At 39.0% G+C, this 19,697-nt stretch overlaps 1 protein-coding gene across 9 annotated transcripts in view; it reads right to left on the bottom strand.

The window, feature by feature from the left end:
• Positions 1 to 19,697, bottom strand: part of ATP6V0A1 (ATPase H+ transporting V0 subunit a1) — an 84,728-nt gene that overhangs the window by 38,737 nt on the left and 26,294 nt on the right. For 8 of the 9 annotated variants that reach the window (XR_003430286.1, XR_003430287.1, XM_027094315.1 and 5 more), the window contains exons 3-5: positions 7,762 to 7,840; positions 6,267 to 6,364; positions 5,179 to 5,307 (exon numbers count right to left, since the gene is read on the bottom strand). Coding sequence is in view for 7 of the 9 variants with exons in the window: in XM_027094315.1 (XP_026950116.1) it covers positions 5,179 to 5,307; positions 6,267 to 6,364; positions 7,762 to 7,840 (306 nt within the window). In the remaining 2 variants the exon portion in view is untranslated. The remainder of the gene's footprint in view (positions 1 to 5,178; positions 5,308 to 6,266; positions 6,365 to 7,761; positions 7,841 to 19,697) is intronic. The other variant, XM_027094320.1, reaches the window with a different exon arrangement.

The following is a 19,697-nucleotide window of genomic DNA, read 5'->3' as shown; positions in this document are numbered from 1 at the left end:
GGGCCATCTCCAGATTTCTAAGTTTTCCATGCTCTTAAAAATTCAGAACATGAGAACTTTCAGCATGACCACTGTAAAAAATGCTCCAAACCATGGGATTTAAAGAGTATTTCTTTGTCCAAAAGGATAAGAAGCACAATAGCTGGGCAGGCATGAGCCTCCATTGCATCAATAAAGGGAAGGAAAAGTGAAAACATATCTGAATGTCCTAGTTTCTGACCAGGAATCTAGGAATATTAAAAAGTTCACGTACGCTTTACAGTTTAAGGATTCTTGAGAACATAGCTTAAGCCAACAATCTAAATCAAGTGAAGTGAAGAAAAAGTAAGAGCTAATAAGCCAATATAGAGCATGTGGACTAGTTTGATTGTTTAGATTTAAAATGATTTCCACCATGACAGTTTATACAATAAAATGAAGGAGGAGCAGGACCTTCTCCGATGTAGGTCTACATTTCCTAGTCTCTCTCTTCATAATACATCTTACCACCTTTCCTCTCATCAGGAAGGAGAAGCTACCCTAAAAAATGAAGGCCAACTGACTTCTCCACTGACTGACCTCCCCAACTTCAATATCCATGCACTACGTGTTTGACCAAAGACTAGAAGTAAGCCAGAATAATCTTCTTTTTCAAAAGCAAAACTAAACAAAAAATCAGGAGAATTTTTCTCTATCATTTTCACTCTAAATTTCAATTTGATTCTATTTCTGTCAACCCCACTATCGAAAAATGCCACGTGGGAGCCCCTCTTGATAAAGTCATAGGACCATAAATGTAAGGTCAAAGGGTGGTGGGTGGGGAACTGAGTATAAACCAGATGATAAGTCTGAAAGTCTAAACAAGTGAAAGCAATTGTTTGGGAAGTAAATTCTAGAAGCAGGATCTACTCTCAACAACCAAAAGGAAAAAAAAAAAAAAAGGAAGGATAGGCACTGGGTACACCAGAAGTGCAGAGAAATACTGTCATGAGATTTAGAAAACCTTAAGATGAGATAATGGGGGCACAGGTTACCACTTGCCCTCAAATGGAAGCTTAGGGGCTCTTTTTGTTTCTACTTAAAATCAGATCAGCTGACTGCAAGCCACAGGCAACTTGTTTTGAGGATCCAGGTGACTACTGCCTTTCAACTTGCTCTTAGGATGTCCCTTGCCAAAAACCAGTGAAACTGATTACTACCCACAAGCCTCCTGTCTACTTCCCTACATGGTTCACAAGACCTGGTTTACGTAAACCATAAAGATCAGACTCGGTGCAAACATATGTGCTCTAAAGGGGAAAACTGATGGAACAGCAAGTAGTGTTTAGCAACTAGACTACTCCAAAGAGCATATCCAGAATTCTCTGGGAATTAAAAAAACAAAAAAAAACCCAGCAGAATTAAAATTAAATAGAAATTTGCAATAATATTCTAATTAATAATTTCACTATTTCATACTTAAGAATCCTAAGTCTTAGAGAGGAAAGTTAAAATTTGTCAAATGAAATAACTGTGCCTGATGAGAAACTAGATGTCCACAACCACTAACTGATGGCCTTTAAAGCAATATTGAAAACCATGTCATCAAGTATCTAAATACTAATCTGGGTTCTCTAATAAAAGTACTGCCAAGGTTCTTCTAAATTACTTGCTATGCCCTCTGATTTACCCCTTCCCCCAGTCAGAATACTAAAACCATGCCTTGAAAAAAGGAAGTAGCAGAATTTCAGTAGTTCTATTTCTGCACTTCAGTATAAGCGGCACATCCAGTTCAAGCTACATTACCAAGAGCAAACACTTCCGTTTCCATCTACATTGAGAAAGAAATTATATTTCTTCACCTAAGGTATTCACTCAAGCCCCAAAGGAGATGGCAGATGGGAAAGAAAAGTAAAGAAAGCAGATGGATGGAAAACTCAGAAGGAAAGGAAGGCAGGGATCTGCATGCCATTAACCATTACTTTTCCAGTCTTCTTTACGCTCTCATATGTTATGGTGCTTATGGTAAAAGATGCAGAGAAATCTCTCCAGCTCTTACAGTTCTTCATAAGCAAGAAGACTGAGAAAAGGATAATCATTAACAAGTCATTTTAAATGCTCTGGATAAGAAATGGCTAAATCAAATTTTTAATCATTATAAATCATAAGAATATTCAATATATGTTTACGTCTCCCTTTCTACACACTTGGCCAATCATAACCCCTATGCCTGGAGATGCAAAGAATCATCTTCTGATTTAGCCATTTTCTGCTAACTCATTATTGTAAATTACTGATCATATTCACCAAATTATATTAAAAAGAAGGGTTTAAAATTGGTAGTGTTTCAGGCCACTTGCAAACATTATAATCTCAGGCATGGAAGAAAGTCTCATGAAATTCCACATCTCTGAGATCTGAGAGTCCCAAGTTTCCTTATCTCTTGCATTAAGTAAAGCGTGCACTCGCATGTGCAGACGTGCTTAACTCTGTGAGGCCTTGTCTCCTATCATGGCAGTGACGCCTGAGACTGCTGTATGGCCACAGCAGGGCAGGGGCTAGTGAAAGGGACCTGGCTGAGACTAAGAGCTAATGGTAAGAGCGGGCAAGACACTGACTGGGCCCTAGTAGAGAAAAGGAGGAGTGGTGCTTGCCAGAAGACTCCTCACAGGGGAGTGACAGGGACTGATGACGAAAGCAACAGAAGAACCGCTCACAGCCAAGGCCTCGTGCTCAAAAGTACTTCCAGAGATTAAAAACAAACGTTTTGCACAAGTAGGAGAGGGAAAACAATGCAAAATGGATAGGGCGTGAAGGTCATGTCTGCCTTCTCAGGATGAGTATTTCATGTTTAGACCTATTAATCACAAAGAAAATTCCTAAACCCATAGCTACAATTTTAAAATCTTATATCATCTTTCCAAGTGGTTCCTCTTATTTTTTAAAAAATTTTTATTGGAGTATAGTTGATTTACAATGTTGTGTTAGTTTCTGCTGTACCAGTGTACCAGTGTTAGTTTCTGCTGTACCAGCAAAGGGTACCAGTTATACACATACATATATCCACTCTTTTTAAGATTCTTTTCCCATATAGGTCATTACAGAGTACTGAGAAGAGTTCCCTGTGCAATACAGTAGGTCCTTATTAGTTATCTATTTTATATATCCTCTTATTTTGTTTTTACTATTTTTTAACTATAAAATTAACAGTTTAAAAAATTATTTCCATTAAGGGAGTCCATTTGTCAGTCTTTATTCAGAATTTCTACCAAAATGAACTAGACTAGGAAGCCTATCCCAATCCTTAAACTCAGGAGGTTATGAAAAACATTTTCATACATCTCAGCAACATCCCAGCAGTAAACTAAAGGCTATATCAAAAGGGAAAGAAAGAGGGGAGAGGGTAAAAGAATTAAGTCCCAAATAATGATAAAAGTAACTGAGCTTTGACCTGCAGGCCAGATTTACTTTGGATCTGTGGGCAGCAGCTTGGACATGTATAGAAAAGCACACATCTGTGAGCATAGGGAGGCACTGTGTTCAGGGATGTTTCCTGATATGAGTAAGTGACATATTCCTTGAACATAGGGACCATGTCTTACCCATCTTACGCTTTACAAACAGCAGGTGCTCTTCAAATGCTCTGTGAATTAATGAGTATAAACACAATAATGTTTTCACAGTGAGTACACTGGAATTCCAGATTATTTGTTTATCAAAACCCTTGGGCGTAAGTGGCCGTGCCTGTTGCAAAAGACCTGTAACACCTGGAAAGAGTTAATCACACTGTCCCACACCCTTTAATGTGAGATCAGGGACTGGTGAAAGAAGTTACCATCAGTCTCAAAATTCTCAACTCAGTGAGCAAACTGAATATTCACACCAACCCTCTCCTGGTATGTAGCCAGATTCTGATTCTCAGGAAGACTGGGCAATTAAATTCCTGTGAGCTTTTCTCCTTTCCCTGGCTCCAACAGATCCTTTTAATTAGCATGGCTTCTCTGAGTCACATCCTTAGTTACTAAGGAATGTATCACATCTTCAGCTGACTTTCTCTAGCCCCGTGGTTCTCACACTAGCATGCTTCAGAATCACCTTGTGAAAACAGATTGCTGGGCTGGGCACCACTCTCAGAGTTTCTGATTGAAAAAGTCTCGTGTGGACTGAAAATTTGCATTCTGACAAGTTCTCAGGTGAGGCTGATGTTGCTAGTTGGCAACCCCCTGCTCCAGTCTAGAGAGCTAGTGAGACTTATTCTTTCCTCAAAAGACAGAAATTACAAAACTGAGGACATATAAGATGCTAACTAAAATGGGCCTTCTATTTTTCAAAAGCTTTGCTAATTTTTGTTGTTGTTGAGCAAAGGAAATAAAGAACTTATGGGAAAGTACACTGAAGAGTGACTGGGACAATCTCTGAAATGTCTGATGTTGTTAATCTGGTGGCAAAGACACCTATTGAAAAGAGAGTTACCCATATTTTAGGTCATCAGAAAAAGCACGTCCAGGCTGAAAGCTAAGACTTCTTCTCAGGTTTAATTAGGAGGAGGAAGCCTTCTGAAAGCCTTATTCCAATCCTTTCCATGGGATCACCTCAGCAAGCTGTCACCTGGCAACTTAGTCACCTACATTTTTAACCCAGGAATTTATTAACATTTTTTCCCTACAAGGTAATAAAGTTGAGTTTATATGAAAATCCAGGAATTTCAAAAAGGCATCCTACCAATTTTCCAAACAACATAAAGAAAAGCTCTTGAAAAATTAAGTGTGATGTGCAATCTGGAGTACTTAAAAATGTGCTCAAAGGTTGACAAGCAAACATAGAGGATAAAAATTTAAATTTAACGACAAAAGGTTTGGAGATTAAACCTTTGTTATAATTTCATGTATAACTAACTGTTTCCTGTTGCTTCAACTTTAAGCATATACTTACCTTAAAATGTAAAAATTTCATCTAACTATGTTTATACAACTATTTTAGGGTTCCTTTCCCCATCTTGAGATGAAAAATTGCTGAAAATGCAAAATTATACAAAACCATGGCTGGCTGTGTACTGCATGAAAAATGGAACATAATCTGACATTTCTTCAAATAAAACAGGGTGCAGAAATGGTACTGCTTTCAAACTAGCAAATTAAAATAATTATTGGAATAAAAATATGGCCCACTTTGCTGGTGTAATATCAGCTGCTCAAATATTAAAAGAAACAATAGTCTGACCTCATCGAAAAACTGCTGAGTTTTGCGAAGTATAAATTTTAATTCAGTCAGTTCCAAGAAATTTCTCTTCAGAGCTTCCTGGTTTGTGTTGATTTCCTTCAGTTCATTTTCAATCTTCTCAAAATTGGCCTACAGAGACAACAACAACAATAACAAAACCAATTTACTCAAAGGAAGCTCAAAATGCTTGCTCTGAAAGACAGATGAATTCATCCATCCCACAGAACACTCGCCACCCAGATGGTTCAAAAGTATCTTTGAACAACACAGCAAGTACAGTCAACCCTCCATACCCTTGGGTTCCATACCTGCAGATTCAACTAACCATGGTTCGAAAATATTTGGGGAAAAACATTTTCCAGAAAGTTCCAAAGAGCAAAACTTGAATCTGCTGCCCACAAGCAACTATTTACCTACCATCTACATTGTATTTACAACTACTTACATAGCATTTACATTGTATTAGGTATTATAAGTAATCCAGAGATGATTTAAAGTATACGGGAGGATGTACATAGGTTTAATGCAAATACTACAGCTATTTTATATAAGGGACTTGAGCATCAGCAGATTTTGGTATCCGAGGGACGGCCTGGAACCAATCCCCCTCAGATACTGAAGGACAACTGTATTGTGTTTTTACCAGGGCAATTTTCTTCATGAAAACTTTTTGGCTTAAAATCGTCTTTCTTTGTCTATAGATTCTGTTGTACACTTGGTTAAATTCCTCAGGGGACTTGGGATAGATAAAATAATTATTGAAAAGTTAATGAAAGGCTATTCATTTAGTCTATGAGATTAATAAATTACTGGATAAATTAACATTGATCCAATAAAGTTTCAATAAGCCAATAAACATTTATTTAGTCGCATGTGATAGTATTTGAGATACCACAGTGTTTTTTATACCATAAAAAAGCAAATTCATTTAAGTCCCATCCACAAGAAACTTGCAATCAATAGACAATGCTGTTGCAATCAACAGACAAGGACAGCAAGAATTATTCTACTCTCCAACTACTCAGGAAATTACTTTCTGCATTTAAATAGAAAGAAACTTATCTGGCTTCCTCAGAAGAATTGTTTACCTCTAAGTCAATCATGTCCCGGGGGAAGGGCACCTCCGGGTTTTCGCCAGTGTCCATAATTGGGATATTGGCTTTCCTTATCTCTTTCTCAACAAATCCTAGAAAGACAGAATCGAAACATTCATGTCTAGCTGCACATGTCTGGAATTGCCAATACTTGAGGAAAAAAATAATAAGACCCCAAACCTGGCTAAAAAGAGCTTCGTTCTAAGAAAGACACTTTTACATAAAAAAGGCAGATCGTATAAATCCTTTTTTCTCCACATTCCTCTTCCTCCTACCCTACTGTCTCTAAAGCATAGCTACCCCAAACAGGTTTATCATCCCACTACTGTCTTCTTTCCCTCTTCTGATATTAAAACTGGTCCTCATCTGTGTCAGCTCTCTACCCTTTGTGACTTCTACTGTATGACGGTTCTGGTCACAGATACTGGTGGCAGAGAGGAGCTACCAAGAGTGCGATTCAGTAGAATAGCTGAAACTTAGCACCCTAGTGAGACAACTCCAGCCTACATGGGTTTCATTAAATTTGAAAACAGGTCAGTTTTGACTTAAAAAATACAAAAAAACAAAGCACAGAATAAGGCCCCAAAACACCAGAAGACAAAAGTGTGTCGGGTGATAACTACTGACTTAGTTTTTAGCACAGGGACTAAATTCACCTAACAGCTAACTGAAAGCTGGCATAGTATAGTAGCAAGATCTTGGATTTTGAAGACAGACAACCTGGATTCAAACACCGATCCCATCATGACAGCTTACGTTCTTGGGCAAGTCACTTAACCTCTCTAATCTTTGGTTTCTTCATTTACTAAATATGGGTACTAAATCACCCATCCTGAAGGAATGCTGTGGGGAATGAACAAAATAAAAGTATATGAACACCCTAACTCTCAACAGGACCTTAATAAGTGTTAGATTCTTCCCTCATAAATAGCTCAAATTAAAAGGCAGCTCTGGGGCTTCCCTGGTGGTGCAGTGGTTGGGAGTCCGCCTGCCGATGCAGGGGACACGGGTTCGTGCCCCGGTCCGGGAGGATCCCACGTGCTGTGGAGCGGCTGGGCCCGTGGGCCATGGCCGCTGGGCCTGCGCATCCGGATCCTGTGCTCCGCAGCAGCAGGGGCCGTGACAGTGAGAGGCCCGTGTACCGGAAAAATAAATAAAATCAAATCAAAAATTTAAAAGGCGGCTCTGCTGACATCTAAAATTGATGGTGTTCTGGGTTCTACCTCTCAGAATTCTACAGTGTAATACTGCCATAAAACCCTTCCCATAAAAAAAAACCAGTTTCAGCTTGCAGCCTTGTCATCTCAAACAAAGTTTCTATTAAGCACCACCTAGCCCAAACACCACACGTCTACTCGTGCACAAGAAATTCATCTTTACATCCTCTTTTCTTTTCCTCCTGTCGTATTTTCTTCCTTTATTAAGAGGACTCTAATTTAAGACATTTGGCTCACTAGAGGAACATCAGACAAGGCCAAAATGCACATACGAAGCTTTCGATCCATTTCTTCACATCTTCTAACTTCATTCACAAATTTCCGCTGGAAAACGTTCACATCTGGATTTAACTGCAAAATAAGAACAGAATACCAAATATTCAAATGTTACATTTCCTCTCTTTCATAAGCAACACATCCTGCAAAGTGAAAACCTAATTTAGTGTCAGTGTATGATGCGACACTAATTAAAACTTTCTACTGATCCACACAACCTGCTTTGGGACCAGTCTCACCAATGAAAAGTAAAATCCCCTCCCTCACTGCTGCAACATATTCCTGGAATGGAGGCAGATTAGACAAAGCACTGTGGCACAAAATGTTCTTCCCGGGCCAAAAGTCTCAGTGAGCACAACCACCTCCCACATTTGGGCAATGGATATAATAGAAGCTCTGCCTGGTTTTCCTTCTCTCCTTCTTCCCAATCAGAAGAGACAGAAGGCAAACTTCTCTTGTTCTTTTGACCAAGGGTCTTCACCTTCTAGGTGATAGGCTGGTTTATTCAATCATACATCACAAGTAATTTTCAAAGCAATGTGGCAGATATTCTGGGAAATGCAAATAAGAATAAAACAAGTTCCTACTCATTAAGAAGCTTGCAAACTAATAGAGAAGATGAATACAACCAATAAGAGAGCATGTGATAAATTCCATAAAAGCAATACAAAGAAAGAATTAGTTACTCAACATTTTTGGAGTACCAAATATGTCCCAGACACTGTATTAGGCACTGGCATAAATATAAAGAATAAGAGATATCCTAGCTTTGAAGAGCTATCAGCCCCACAGAAGAGAGACACAAACCAATCAATACAACTTTTGTGATAAACGTTATTAAAGAGTAAGCAAAATATTGCTGGCAGTTTCCTATACAGTTAAACATATATCCACCTACCTCATGACTGAGCATTGTACTGCTAGGCACCCGCTTAACGGGAATGAAAACATGTCCACAGAAATTTGTAAAACAATGTTTACAGCAGCTTTATTCATAATCGACCCAAACTGGCAATGATCCAAATGCCATCAACAGGAGACTGGATAAAGACACTGTGATATGTTCGTACCATAGAATGCTATCCAGTAATAAAAAAGAATCAACTACAGATATATATATATATATAAATAAGATTAAATCTCAAAAATACGAGGTTGAGTGAAAGAAGTCAGACATAAGAGTCTGTAATGTATCATTCATTTACATGAAGTTCAAGAACAGGCAAAACTAATCTATGATGGTAGAAATCAAAACAGTTGTTACCTATGATGGGTTGGGGCTGACCAGAAGTGTGTACAAGATAGCTTTCTGGGCTGCTGGAAATATTCTATACCTTGAGTCGGGTGGTGGTTATAAGGGTATATAAATTTACCAAAATCATCAACCTGTACTCCTAAGATCTATGCATTTCACTGAATATAAAGTTTACCTCCATAAAAAAGAAGAGGGGAAAAAAAAAAAAAAAAAAGAAGAGGGGGGCTTCCCTGGTGGCGCAGTGGTTAAAAACCTGCCTGCCAATGCAGGAGACGTGGGTTTGAGCCCTGGTCCGGGAAGATACCACATGCCGTGGAGCAACTAAGCCCATGAGCCACAACTACTGAGCCTGCGCTCTTGAGCCTGTGCTCTGCAGCAAGAGAAGCCACCACAATGAGAAGCCCACGCACAGCAACGAAGAGTAGCCCCCACTCACCGCAACTAGAGAAAGCCGAGCGCAGCAACGAAGAATTAGAGTTACCATATGACTCAGCAATCCCACTACTGGGCATAAACCCAGAGAAAACCATAATTCAAAAAGACACATGCACCCCAATGTTCATTGCAGCACTATTTACAATAGCCAGGTCATGGAACAAACTAAATGCCCATCGACAGACAAACGGATAAAGAAGATGTGGTACATGTATACAATGGAATATTACCCAGCCATAAAAAGGAACGAAATTGGGTCATTTGTAGAGACGTGGATGAATCTAGAGACTGTCATACAGAGTGAAGTAAGTCAGAAAAAGAAAAACAAATATCACATATTAACGCATATATGTGGAACCTAGAAAAATGATACAGATGAACCGGTTTGCAGGGCAGAAATTGAGACACAGAAGTAGAGAACAAACGTATGGACACCAAGGGGGAAAAGCAGCGGCGGGTGGTGGTGGTGGTGGTGGTATGAATTGGGAGATTGGGATTGACATGTATACACTGATGTGTATAAAATGGATGACTAATAAGAACCTACTGTATAAAAAAATAAATAGGGCTTCCCTGGTGGTGCAGTGGTGGAGAGTCCACCTGCCAATGCAGGGGACACGGGTTCAAGCCCTGGTCCAGGAGGATCCCATGTGCCGCGGAGCGGATGAGCCCATGCTCCACAACTACTGAGCCTGCGCTCTAGAGCCCGTGAGCCACAACTGCTGAGCCCATGTGCTACAACTACTGAGCCCACAAGCCTAGAGCCCATGCTCCACAACAGGAGAGGCCACCGCAGTGGGAGGCCCGCGCACCACGGCGAGGAGTGGCCCTTGCTCGCTGCAGCTGGGGAGAGCCCACGCGCAGCAACGAGGACCCAACACAGCCAAAAATAAATAAATTTATAAAAAATAAATAAAATAAAATTCAAAAAAAAGACACAATGCAGCCATAAATAAATAAATAAATAAATGAATGTTTTAAAAAAGAATGAACTGTAAGAGAGAGAGACTGGTAACAGAGAACCTAGCAAGGAAATTATTGGTATTATGTATTACATTAATATTAGACAGATGGAATCTACGGTAAAAACCATTATTAGAGATTAAGAGAATCACTACATAATGATAATAAGAACAATTCCCAGGAAAAGGAAACAATTCCAAACTTGTGTGTCCCTAATAAAGTGCCTATTTGTTTTTGTTTTGCTTTGGTTTTTTTCACTGAGCAGGCACTACTCAGCCTCTCATTCAGAAATTTCCACTTCAATAAACAAGACATTCTGAAGTGAAAGTAGCCACAAGACTCATGGTAACTTTACTGGTTTCATAATCAAGAGTCAAGGTTCAACTGTAGCCACACCATGGCCTGCTTTGGGTAAGAAGTCCTGAAATATGTGGGCAAGGCATTCTCAAAATATTTCAAACAAACATTAACAGAACTACAAGAAAAAACTGACAAATCTGTCTACGTAGTGAGAAATTTTAATATAATTTTAAAACTATTGATACACCAAGTCCACCAAATATTATAAAAGGACAGAGAAAATTTGAACAACGTAATCAGCTTAATCTAACACACACACACATTTTCTAACACTGCATCCAATAGTTCTCTCTTCAAGAGTTCTTTTAAAAAAACTGACCACAAAATAGGTCACAAAGCAAGTCTCAGTATAGAATTGGTACCATAAAATCTTCTCTATCATGCAATTAAGTTAGAAATCCATATCAAAAATACAACTTAACATATTTGGAAATTCTAAAATAGCTCTAAGTAAGTCACAGCACAAAGAAGAAGTCATAATGAAAATCTCTCTCTCTTTTTTTTTTCCTGTGGCCATGCCACGTGGCTTGCGGGATCTTAATTCCCCGGCCAGGGATCAAACCCAGGCCCTCGGCAGTGAGAGCACACAGTCCTAATCACTGGACTGCCAGGGAATTCCCTGAAATATCTTAAAATATTTAGAATGGAATGATAAAGAAAATGCTAGAGATCAAACTTTGTAGGATGCAGTTAAAGTGGTATTTAAAGGGAAATTTATAGACTTAGATGCAAATAGAAAAGAGTAAAAAATTAATGTGTCAAGTGTTCAAGAAGTTAAAAAAAGATAACAGGAGGTAGAAAACAACAAAGAGCAGAAATTGGGACTTCCCTGGTGGTCCAGTGGTTAAGACTCCACCTTCCAATGCAGGGGGTGCAGATTTGATCCCTGGTTGGGGAGCTAAGATCCCACATGCCTTGGGCCAAAAACCCAAAAAACATAAAACAGAAGCAATATTGTAACAAATTCAATAAAAAGACTTAAAAAATTTTAAAAAAAGAGCAGAAATGAATAAAAGTTCCTGAACAAAACAAAGTCAAAAGCTGACTTTTTTCTTTTAGTCTTCTTTATCATTTTATTTGTTATCATTTTTTCTTAAAAGCTGGTTATTTAAAAAGACAAAATGGACCAAATTTTTATAAGACTGAGAGAAGGCATAAATAAACATAAGAATAGAAAAAGTTCACTACAGATAGAAATTTCAATAGTTAAAATATACTCATCTAGAAACACCAGGCCTAGAAGGTTTAAAGATAGGTTCTTTCAAAGACTAGATAAGCCCAAAGCTAAGAAAAACTATTCCAATGAGGAGACAAATGAAAGGAACATTCCTCAACCATAAGTGAGATTGGCTAGTATAATCTTTATACCAAAATAAGATAGGAATAGTTTGAGAAAGGACAATTACAGACCAATATCATTTATAAATATAAATGAAAAAATCCTAATAAAATTATTAGGAAATTGAACCCTAAAATTCTTTTGAATACACCTCATGACCAAGTTTCCCAGGCTTACAAGGATGATTTTACGTTTAAAAAAAGCTCCACAAATGGTCTGTAAGCATATGAAAAAGGCTCCACATCATTAGCCATGAGGGAAATGCAAATCAAAACCACTGTGAGGGCTTCCCTGGTGGCGCAGTGGTTGAGAGTCTGCCTGCCGATGCAGGGGACACGGGTTCATGCCCCGGTCTGGTGAGCCATGGCCGCTGAGCCTGCACGTCCAGAGCCTGTGCTCCGCAACGGGAGAGGCCACAACAGTGAGAGGCCCGTGTAATGCAAAAAACAAACAAACAAACAAAAACCACTGTGAGATACCACTTCACACCCATTAGGATGGCTATAATTAAAAAAAAAAAAAAAAGGAAAATAACAAGTGCTGGTGAGGATGTGAAGGAACTGGAACCCTCATACATTGCTGGTAGAAACGTAAAGTGGTGTGGCTGCTGTGGAAAGCAGTGTGGAGGTTCTTCAAAGTGTTAGAATTACCACATGACCCAGCAATTCCGGGTACATACTCCTGGGTATATACCCAAAAGAAGTGAAAATAGGCACTCAAACAAATACTTGTACACTAATGTTTATACAGCAACCTTATTCACAATAGCCAAAATGTGAAAACAACTCAAATATGTTCAGCAACTAATGAATGAATAAACAAAAGGTGGTATATACATACAATGGAAAATATTCAGCCATAAAATGGAGTGAGTACTGATACATGCTACAACAGGATGAATCCTGAAAACAATATGCCAAGCAAAAGAAGCAAGATACAAAAGGCAATGTGTCATATGATTCCATTCATATATAATGTCCATCCAGAATAGGGAAATCCAGAAAGACAGTGGTAGATTAAGTGATTGCCAAGGGCTGGGGAGAGGGAGAGATGGGGAGTGACTGCTATGGGTACAGGGTTTCTTTGCAGGGGTGATTAAATGTTCCGGAATTAGATAGTGGTGACGGTTACACAACCATATGAATGCACTAAATACCACTGAACTGTACACTGTAAAAGGGTGACTTTTTTGGTATATCTCAATTGAAAAAAACATAGGCAGTGGAATCAGACAATCCTGGATACAAATCTGTGTGTCCCTGGGGTATTTTCATCTGTGCTGCAGGTTCCTAAACTGTAAAATGAGAGTGGTAGGTTCCACTATTCAAAAGGAGGTTCTACTTCTCAGGTTGCTGTAGCAATGCCTGCAGTAATAATGTAAAATGTTCAACATGACATCTATTCACAAAATGTAAATTGTCCTTATGATCCTACATGTTAGACAGTAAGGGACTGAAGAATAGACAAGAAGTATGTCAAAGAGAAGAATGAATGACGGGACAGATAAGCCACAGAAGATTTTGAACAAGTCGAGCAATGAAACATGTCTTGTCTCTCTAAAACCCAGGGCAGGGCTTCCCTGGTGGCTCAGTGGTTGAGAGTCCGCCTGCCGATGCAGGGGACACGGGTTCGCGCCCCGGTCCGGGAAGATCCCACATGCCGCGGAGCGGCTGGGCCCGTGAGCCATGGCCGCTGAGCCTGCACGTCCGGAGCCTGTGCTCCGCAACAGGAGAGGCCACAACAGTGAGAGGCCCACGTACTGCTAAAAAAAAAAACAGGGCAATATCTTTTGTATAGAAGATAAGTAACAAGTAGTTCTATACTGAAACCACTTCTTATACTGAAACCACTCATTTTAATATGCTGCATATTTTCATACTTAATAAAAGATACAAATAAGAAAGAAAAGTACAGATACATGCTACAATATAGATGAACCTTGAAAACATTACGTTAAATGAAAGAAGCCAGACACAAAAGACTACATATTGTATGACTCCATTCACATGAAATGTCCAAGAATAGGCAAATCCACAGAAACAGCAATGAAGATTAGTGGTTACCAGGGGCTGGGGGTGGGGAGTGGGGTTGGGAGGAAATGGGGAGGGACTGTTAATGGCTACAGGGTTTCTTACTGGGGTGATGAAAATGTTCTAAAATTGATTGTGGTGATGGTTGTACAATTCTGTGAATATACTAAAAGTCATTAAATTGTACATTTTAAATGGATAAATTGTATGGTATGTGAATTATATCTCAGTAAAGCTGTTAAAAAAATTAGTAGGAAAAAATATGGCTATGTAATTCACCAAATTAACAGATTAAAGGAGAAAAAAACATGGCAACCTCAATAAGGAAAGGCATTAAATAAAATTCCACAACCATTTGTGACAGTAACTTCAGAAAATCAGAAGTTGAAAGGAATCTGCATAATCTAATAGAATTTTCCAAAAAATTAAGAATGTCTTATTTAAATTATAAAATATTTAAAAGATTCCCCTTAAAGTTTGAAGCAAGACAGGCATAATACATAATAGATACAAAGCATTTTGCCCTATTTCCTTATTAACAATAATCCCAATTTTGTTTACGGCAGCAACTGCTCAGCTGAAAAAAAAAGAAAACCACCACGTTTCCCAGACTCTCCTGCAGCTACAGTATGCCATAATTTTGGCCAATGATAAATTAGCAAAGTCTGCTGAGGATTTCTGGGAAAGTTGTTTTCCTCCGTATGTAAGTACTTCCCCCTCCTCCTTGCACTTCTTTCTTCCTGTCTAGAATATGGAAGAAATGCTGGGAGCTGTGGTGGTCGTCTATAAGGACAAAGGCCAAATGCTCAAGGATGGCCAAAAAGAAACACAGAATGATCTTAGGACACTCATGACAGTGTGAAGCTGGGCTTCACGTTACATGAGAAAAGTACACCCCTAACATTTGGGTCTTCAGTTACATACAGCTAAACACAATCCTAACCAGTATTAGCTTGCTCTTACTCTTCATCCACACGTTATGCTATTGGGACTTCTCTGGTGGTCCAGTGGGTAAGACTCCGAGCTCCCAATGCAGGGGGCCCTGGTCGGGGAACTGGATCCTGCATATGTGCCACAACTAAGAGTCTGCATGCTGCAACTAAGAAGGCTGCATGCTGCAACTATGAGCCTACATGTCACAACTAAAAATCCCACATGCCACAAGGAAGATCCCACTGCATGCCACAACTGAGACTTGGCGCAGACAAAATAAACAAATAAATATTAAAAAATAAATTAAAAAAAAGTTATGTTATTAAAGGTCCCAATGGATACAGTAAAATAAGAGAAAGAAAAGGAAAAGGATTTGAAAGAAACAGTTCACTCTCTGACAGTGCAGTAAAAAAGATTATATCAAATGTAGCAAAATGTTAACAACTGGTGAATCTACATTAGAGTATTTAGGCTTGAAATTTTTCAAGATAAAAATTTAGGAGGGGGCTTCCCTGGTGACGCAGTGGTTGAGAGTCCGCCTGCCGATGCACGGGACATGGGTTCGTGCCCCGGTCCGGGAAGATCCCACATGCCGCGGAGCGGCTGGGCCCGTGAGCCATGACCGCTGAGCCTGCGCATCCGGAGCCTGTGCTCCGCAACGGGAAAGGCCACAACAGCGAGAGGCCCGCGTACCGCAAAAAAAAAAAATTTAGGAGGGACTTCCCTGGTGGCGCAGTGGTTAAGAATCCACCTGCTAATGCAGGGGATGTGGGTTCCATCCCTCGTCCAGGAAGATCCCACATGCCACAGAGCAACTAAGCCCATGCGCCCCAACTACTGAGCCTGCGCTCTAGAGCCCGCGAGCCACAACTACTGAGCCCACGTGCCGCAACTACTGAAGCCCATGCGTCTACAGCCTGTGCTCTGCACCAAGAGAAGCCACCACAATGAGAAGCCTGCGTACTGCAACAAAGAGTAGCCCCTGCTCGCCACAACTATAGAAAGCCTGTGCACAGCAACAAAGACTCAACACAGCCAAAAATAAATGAAAAAAGAAAAATTTAGGAAAACAGAAAATACTGATAACAAAAAAAGAAAAATAAACTTTATATATATGACAAAATATACCAAAAACAGAGGGAAAAGATAAGCCACAGCCTGGAAGAAGTTATCAGTAGAGGATTAGAAAAAAGATTAGCTTCCAGAGTACATGAAGAACTTGAAAAAAAAATCCTACAGGTCAATACAGAAGACAAGCAAACCCAATAGAAAAACTTTAGGCAGATAATATAGACAGACATTCATGGAAAATGAAACCCATTATGTCCAATAAACAAATAAGATACTAAATGTACTAATCTAGAAAATGCAAATTAAAACAACAAGAAACCACTTCACAACCATCAGACTGGCAAATTTCTTTCTGCCAGCGATGGGAGCATGAAGAGGTACATTCACTCTGAAGTTCACTCTGATAACATCTAACAGTTAGGGATGCACACGATGCTCAGCAGTGCGCCTCCTGGTTATAATCCCTGGAGCAGCAGCAGGTCCATGGAATCAATACCCTTTTCTTGTAACACTAGGACATCATTTGCCTTTTTCATTCTCATTCTCTCATGAGTGTTTCAGTGAAGTTTTCCAGAGGCTCATGAGATACATCACAGCAGACTGACTGCAGAAGCAAATGAAAATCCAGCTTTCTGCTAATTCAGACACTAAAAGATTTTCAAAAGTGTAAAAGCAATATCCCTCTTCTCGAAACTATTTTTTTGTTTTGGAAAACATAGCTATTTTTCATAAAAATGTTATGATAACATGTAGTAGGTTTATTATTATAATTTTTAAATGATTTAATAAGTAAATACTTCAAACATTTCTCAGTTTTAATTTCCAGTACAATAATATCGCTAACTGTAACTCTTATAAAAGCCCTCTGGGGTCCTCAATTTTTTAAGAGTCTAAAGAGGTCCTTAGACCAAAAAGTTTGAGAACCACTGCCCTGGAGAAACTATCACACGTGTATACCACAAGACATATATATGAATCTTCCTTGCACCACTGTTGAGCAAAGAATTGCAATCAACCAAAATGTTCATCAAAAGGAAAAAATGATAAACAGTATACTCTTACAATAACTATATAGCAATTTAAAGGAATGAACTAGCACTATCTGTATCAACGTGGTTAAATCTTACAAACATTAAATTTAAAAAGCCCTTGCTGAAGGATACACACAACATGGAACCATATACATAGTTTTAAAACATAAAATTATACTATATATTATTTAGTGATACATACATACATACACAGCAAAAGTGGAAAAAAACAACAAGGAAATGATAAAAGCAAAGATTGTGGAGATTACCTTTGTGAGGGAGGAGAGAGACATGAATGGCAGGGAAGAAGGATACACAGGAGCTTTCAATTATTTGTGGAATGTTTCTCTTAATTAGATAGTAGAAACATAGTTACAGGCATAACTCGTTTTACTGTATTTCACATTATTGCACTTTGCAGATATCACTTTATTTTACAAATTGAAGGTTCGTGGCAACCCTGCATTGAGGAAGGTTGATCAGCACCATTATTCCAACAGCATTTGCTCACTTCGTGTCTCTGTGGCACATTTTGGTAATTCTCTGAGTATTTCAAACTTTTCCAGTATTACATCTGTTATGGTGATCAGTGATCTTTTGATTGCAAAAAGATTACGACTTGCTGAAGACTCAGATGATGGTTAGCATTTTTTAACAACAAACTACTTTTTAATTAATATATGTACATTTTTTTTAAGACATAATGCTACTGCACACTTAATACACTACAGTTTAGTCTATAGCCTACAGTATAAACATAACTTGTGGGAATCTTAGTTCCCCGACCAGGGATTGAACCTGTACCCTCGGCAGTGAAAGCGTGGAGTCCTAACCACTGGACCACCAGGGAATTCCCAACATAACTTTTACATGCACTGGGAAACCAAAAAATTTGTGTGACTAGCTTTATTGAGATACTCACTTTACTGTAGTGGTCTGGAACTAAAATAAATATTCATTGTATTAGTCCCTATAATGTTTTGTATGACTGAAATACAACATAAGTAAAAGTTAAGAACACTGAATAGACACAATGGGTGTTAGGTAGGGAGACACCATAGTACCAGACAAAGGATTGCAAATTAAGGATGACTTAGGTTTGATTCAGGTTTCAAGTCTAGAAAACTGGAAGAATATTGATGCATTAGCTCATCTTTAGAAAGTCAGGATGAAGAAATAGTTTGTTAAAAGCCAAGGTGCTGGAATTTAGACATAACAAGCTTGAGAAGCAGAGATGACAAAAATCTTTTTTGGGGGGAGGTGGGATGGGGGGACAAAGGCCTTCTGAGCTATTTTATTTTATTCTTTTTAATTGAAGTACAGTTAATTTACAATGTAGTGTTAGACAGAAATCTTAGAGAGTTGTTAATTCAGGGATGGTGTTTGGGAGGTCAGGACCAGAGACACAGATTTGGGACTCGCTGAGTAAAGATGGAAGATTTGAGGATAGATGAGATCACCAAAAGAAAAAAAAAAAAGTGATAGGGAAGATGTGGGTACAGAGAAGCTTAGCCAGAGAGAGCAAAGAAAAGAGTTTTGGGAACACTGACACCTATGGCAGGAGTAAGGAACATAAGAGAGTGGTTGGTGGAAGATAACAATGAGTTTTCAGAAAGGTAAGAAAAGGAACCAGAGTCAGGGAGGAGAACATTTGAAGAGAGTTGATATAAAAGAGTTCAAAGCGAATAGGGAATAAGACCACATCACTGGATTATATTTGTGCAATTTCGGCTCAGACTGAGAACTTCCTGAAAGCTTGCCAATTCCAGGAAGCCAAAACTGATTAATTCCACCCCTTTCTGACCACTCCTCTTTCATCCATCCATTCATTCCAACAAATATTGATTATCTTTTATGTGGGCACTAAGGATATAATAACGAATGTCTCTGTCTTCCTGGTGTTTAGATCACAGTAGAAGAGAGATCCTTTAATCAGCCAGTCGCACCGATGAATGGAAAATCACGACTATGATGACTGTTATAAATGAAAGGTACATGGAGCTTTGAGACTGCATCACGAGGAACTGTTACCTGCCCCCTCCTTTCAGCAGCGTAGATTGTGCCTTCAGATTGCAAGCCCCATAGGTCATACTTTTTTTATATTCTTAGACTGCCCATTTTCTTCTGATATCTCCTCCAAGTGCCCAGCATAATGCTTCAGAACAATGGGTATTCAGTATACGCTTACTTATATACTATATATCTGTAACTGGATGCTTCAGATTTTGTAATAAATATGTCCTATTGTATGGAAGAGCTATGACACTTTTTTTAAAATACTGTACTGTGGGTGTTAAGGAGCCCAAAAGCAAAGTGCAAGCCTTGAACAGGTTAGTCTGGTGTCCTCCACCTGCATCCCAAGCAATTACCTTGAGAATGCTTAAGATTATTCTCAAAGCGGTAGCTAGTGAAAGTATGGAAGGATTGGCACAAAACATTCTCATCTCTACAAAGACAACTTGAAATGTACATTCTTCCAATAGAAGCCAGTGCTATAATGTTATTTTTGAAAATA

This window comes from Aethalodelphis obliquidens, unplaced genomic scaffold, assembly GCF_003676395.1.
Source record: "Aethalodelphis obliquidens isolate GAN/ISIS:26980383/991018 unplaced genomic scaffold, ASM367639v1 scaffold89, whole genome shotgun sequence".
Classification (NCBI taxonomy): Eukaryota; Metazoa; Chordata; class Mammalia; order Artiodactyla; family Delphinidae; genus Aethalodelphis; species Aethalodelphis obliquidens.
The sequence above is the reverse complement of the archived record's forward strand: the minus strand, read 5'-3'. Positions and strand labels throughout refer to the sequence as shown.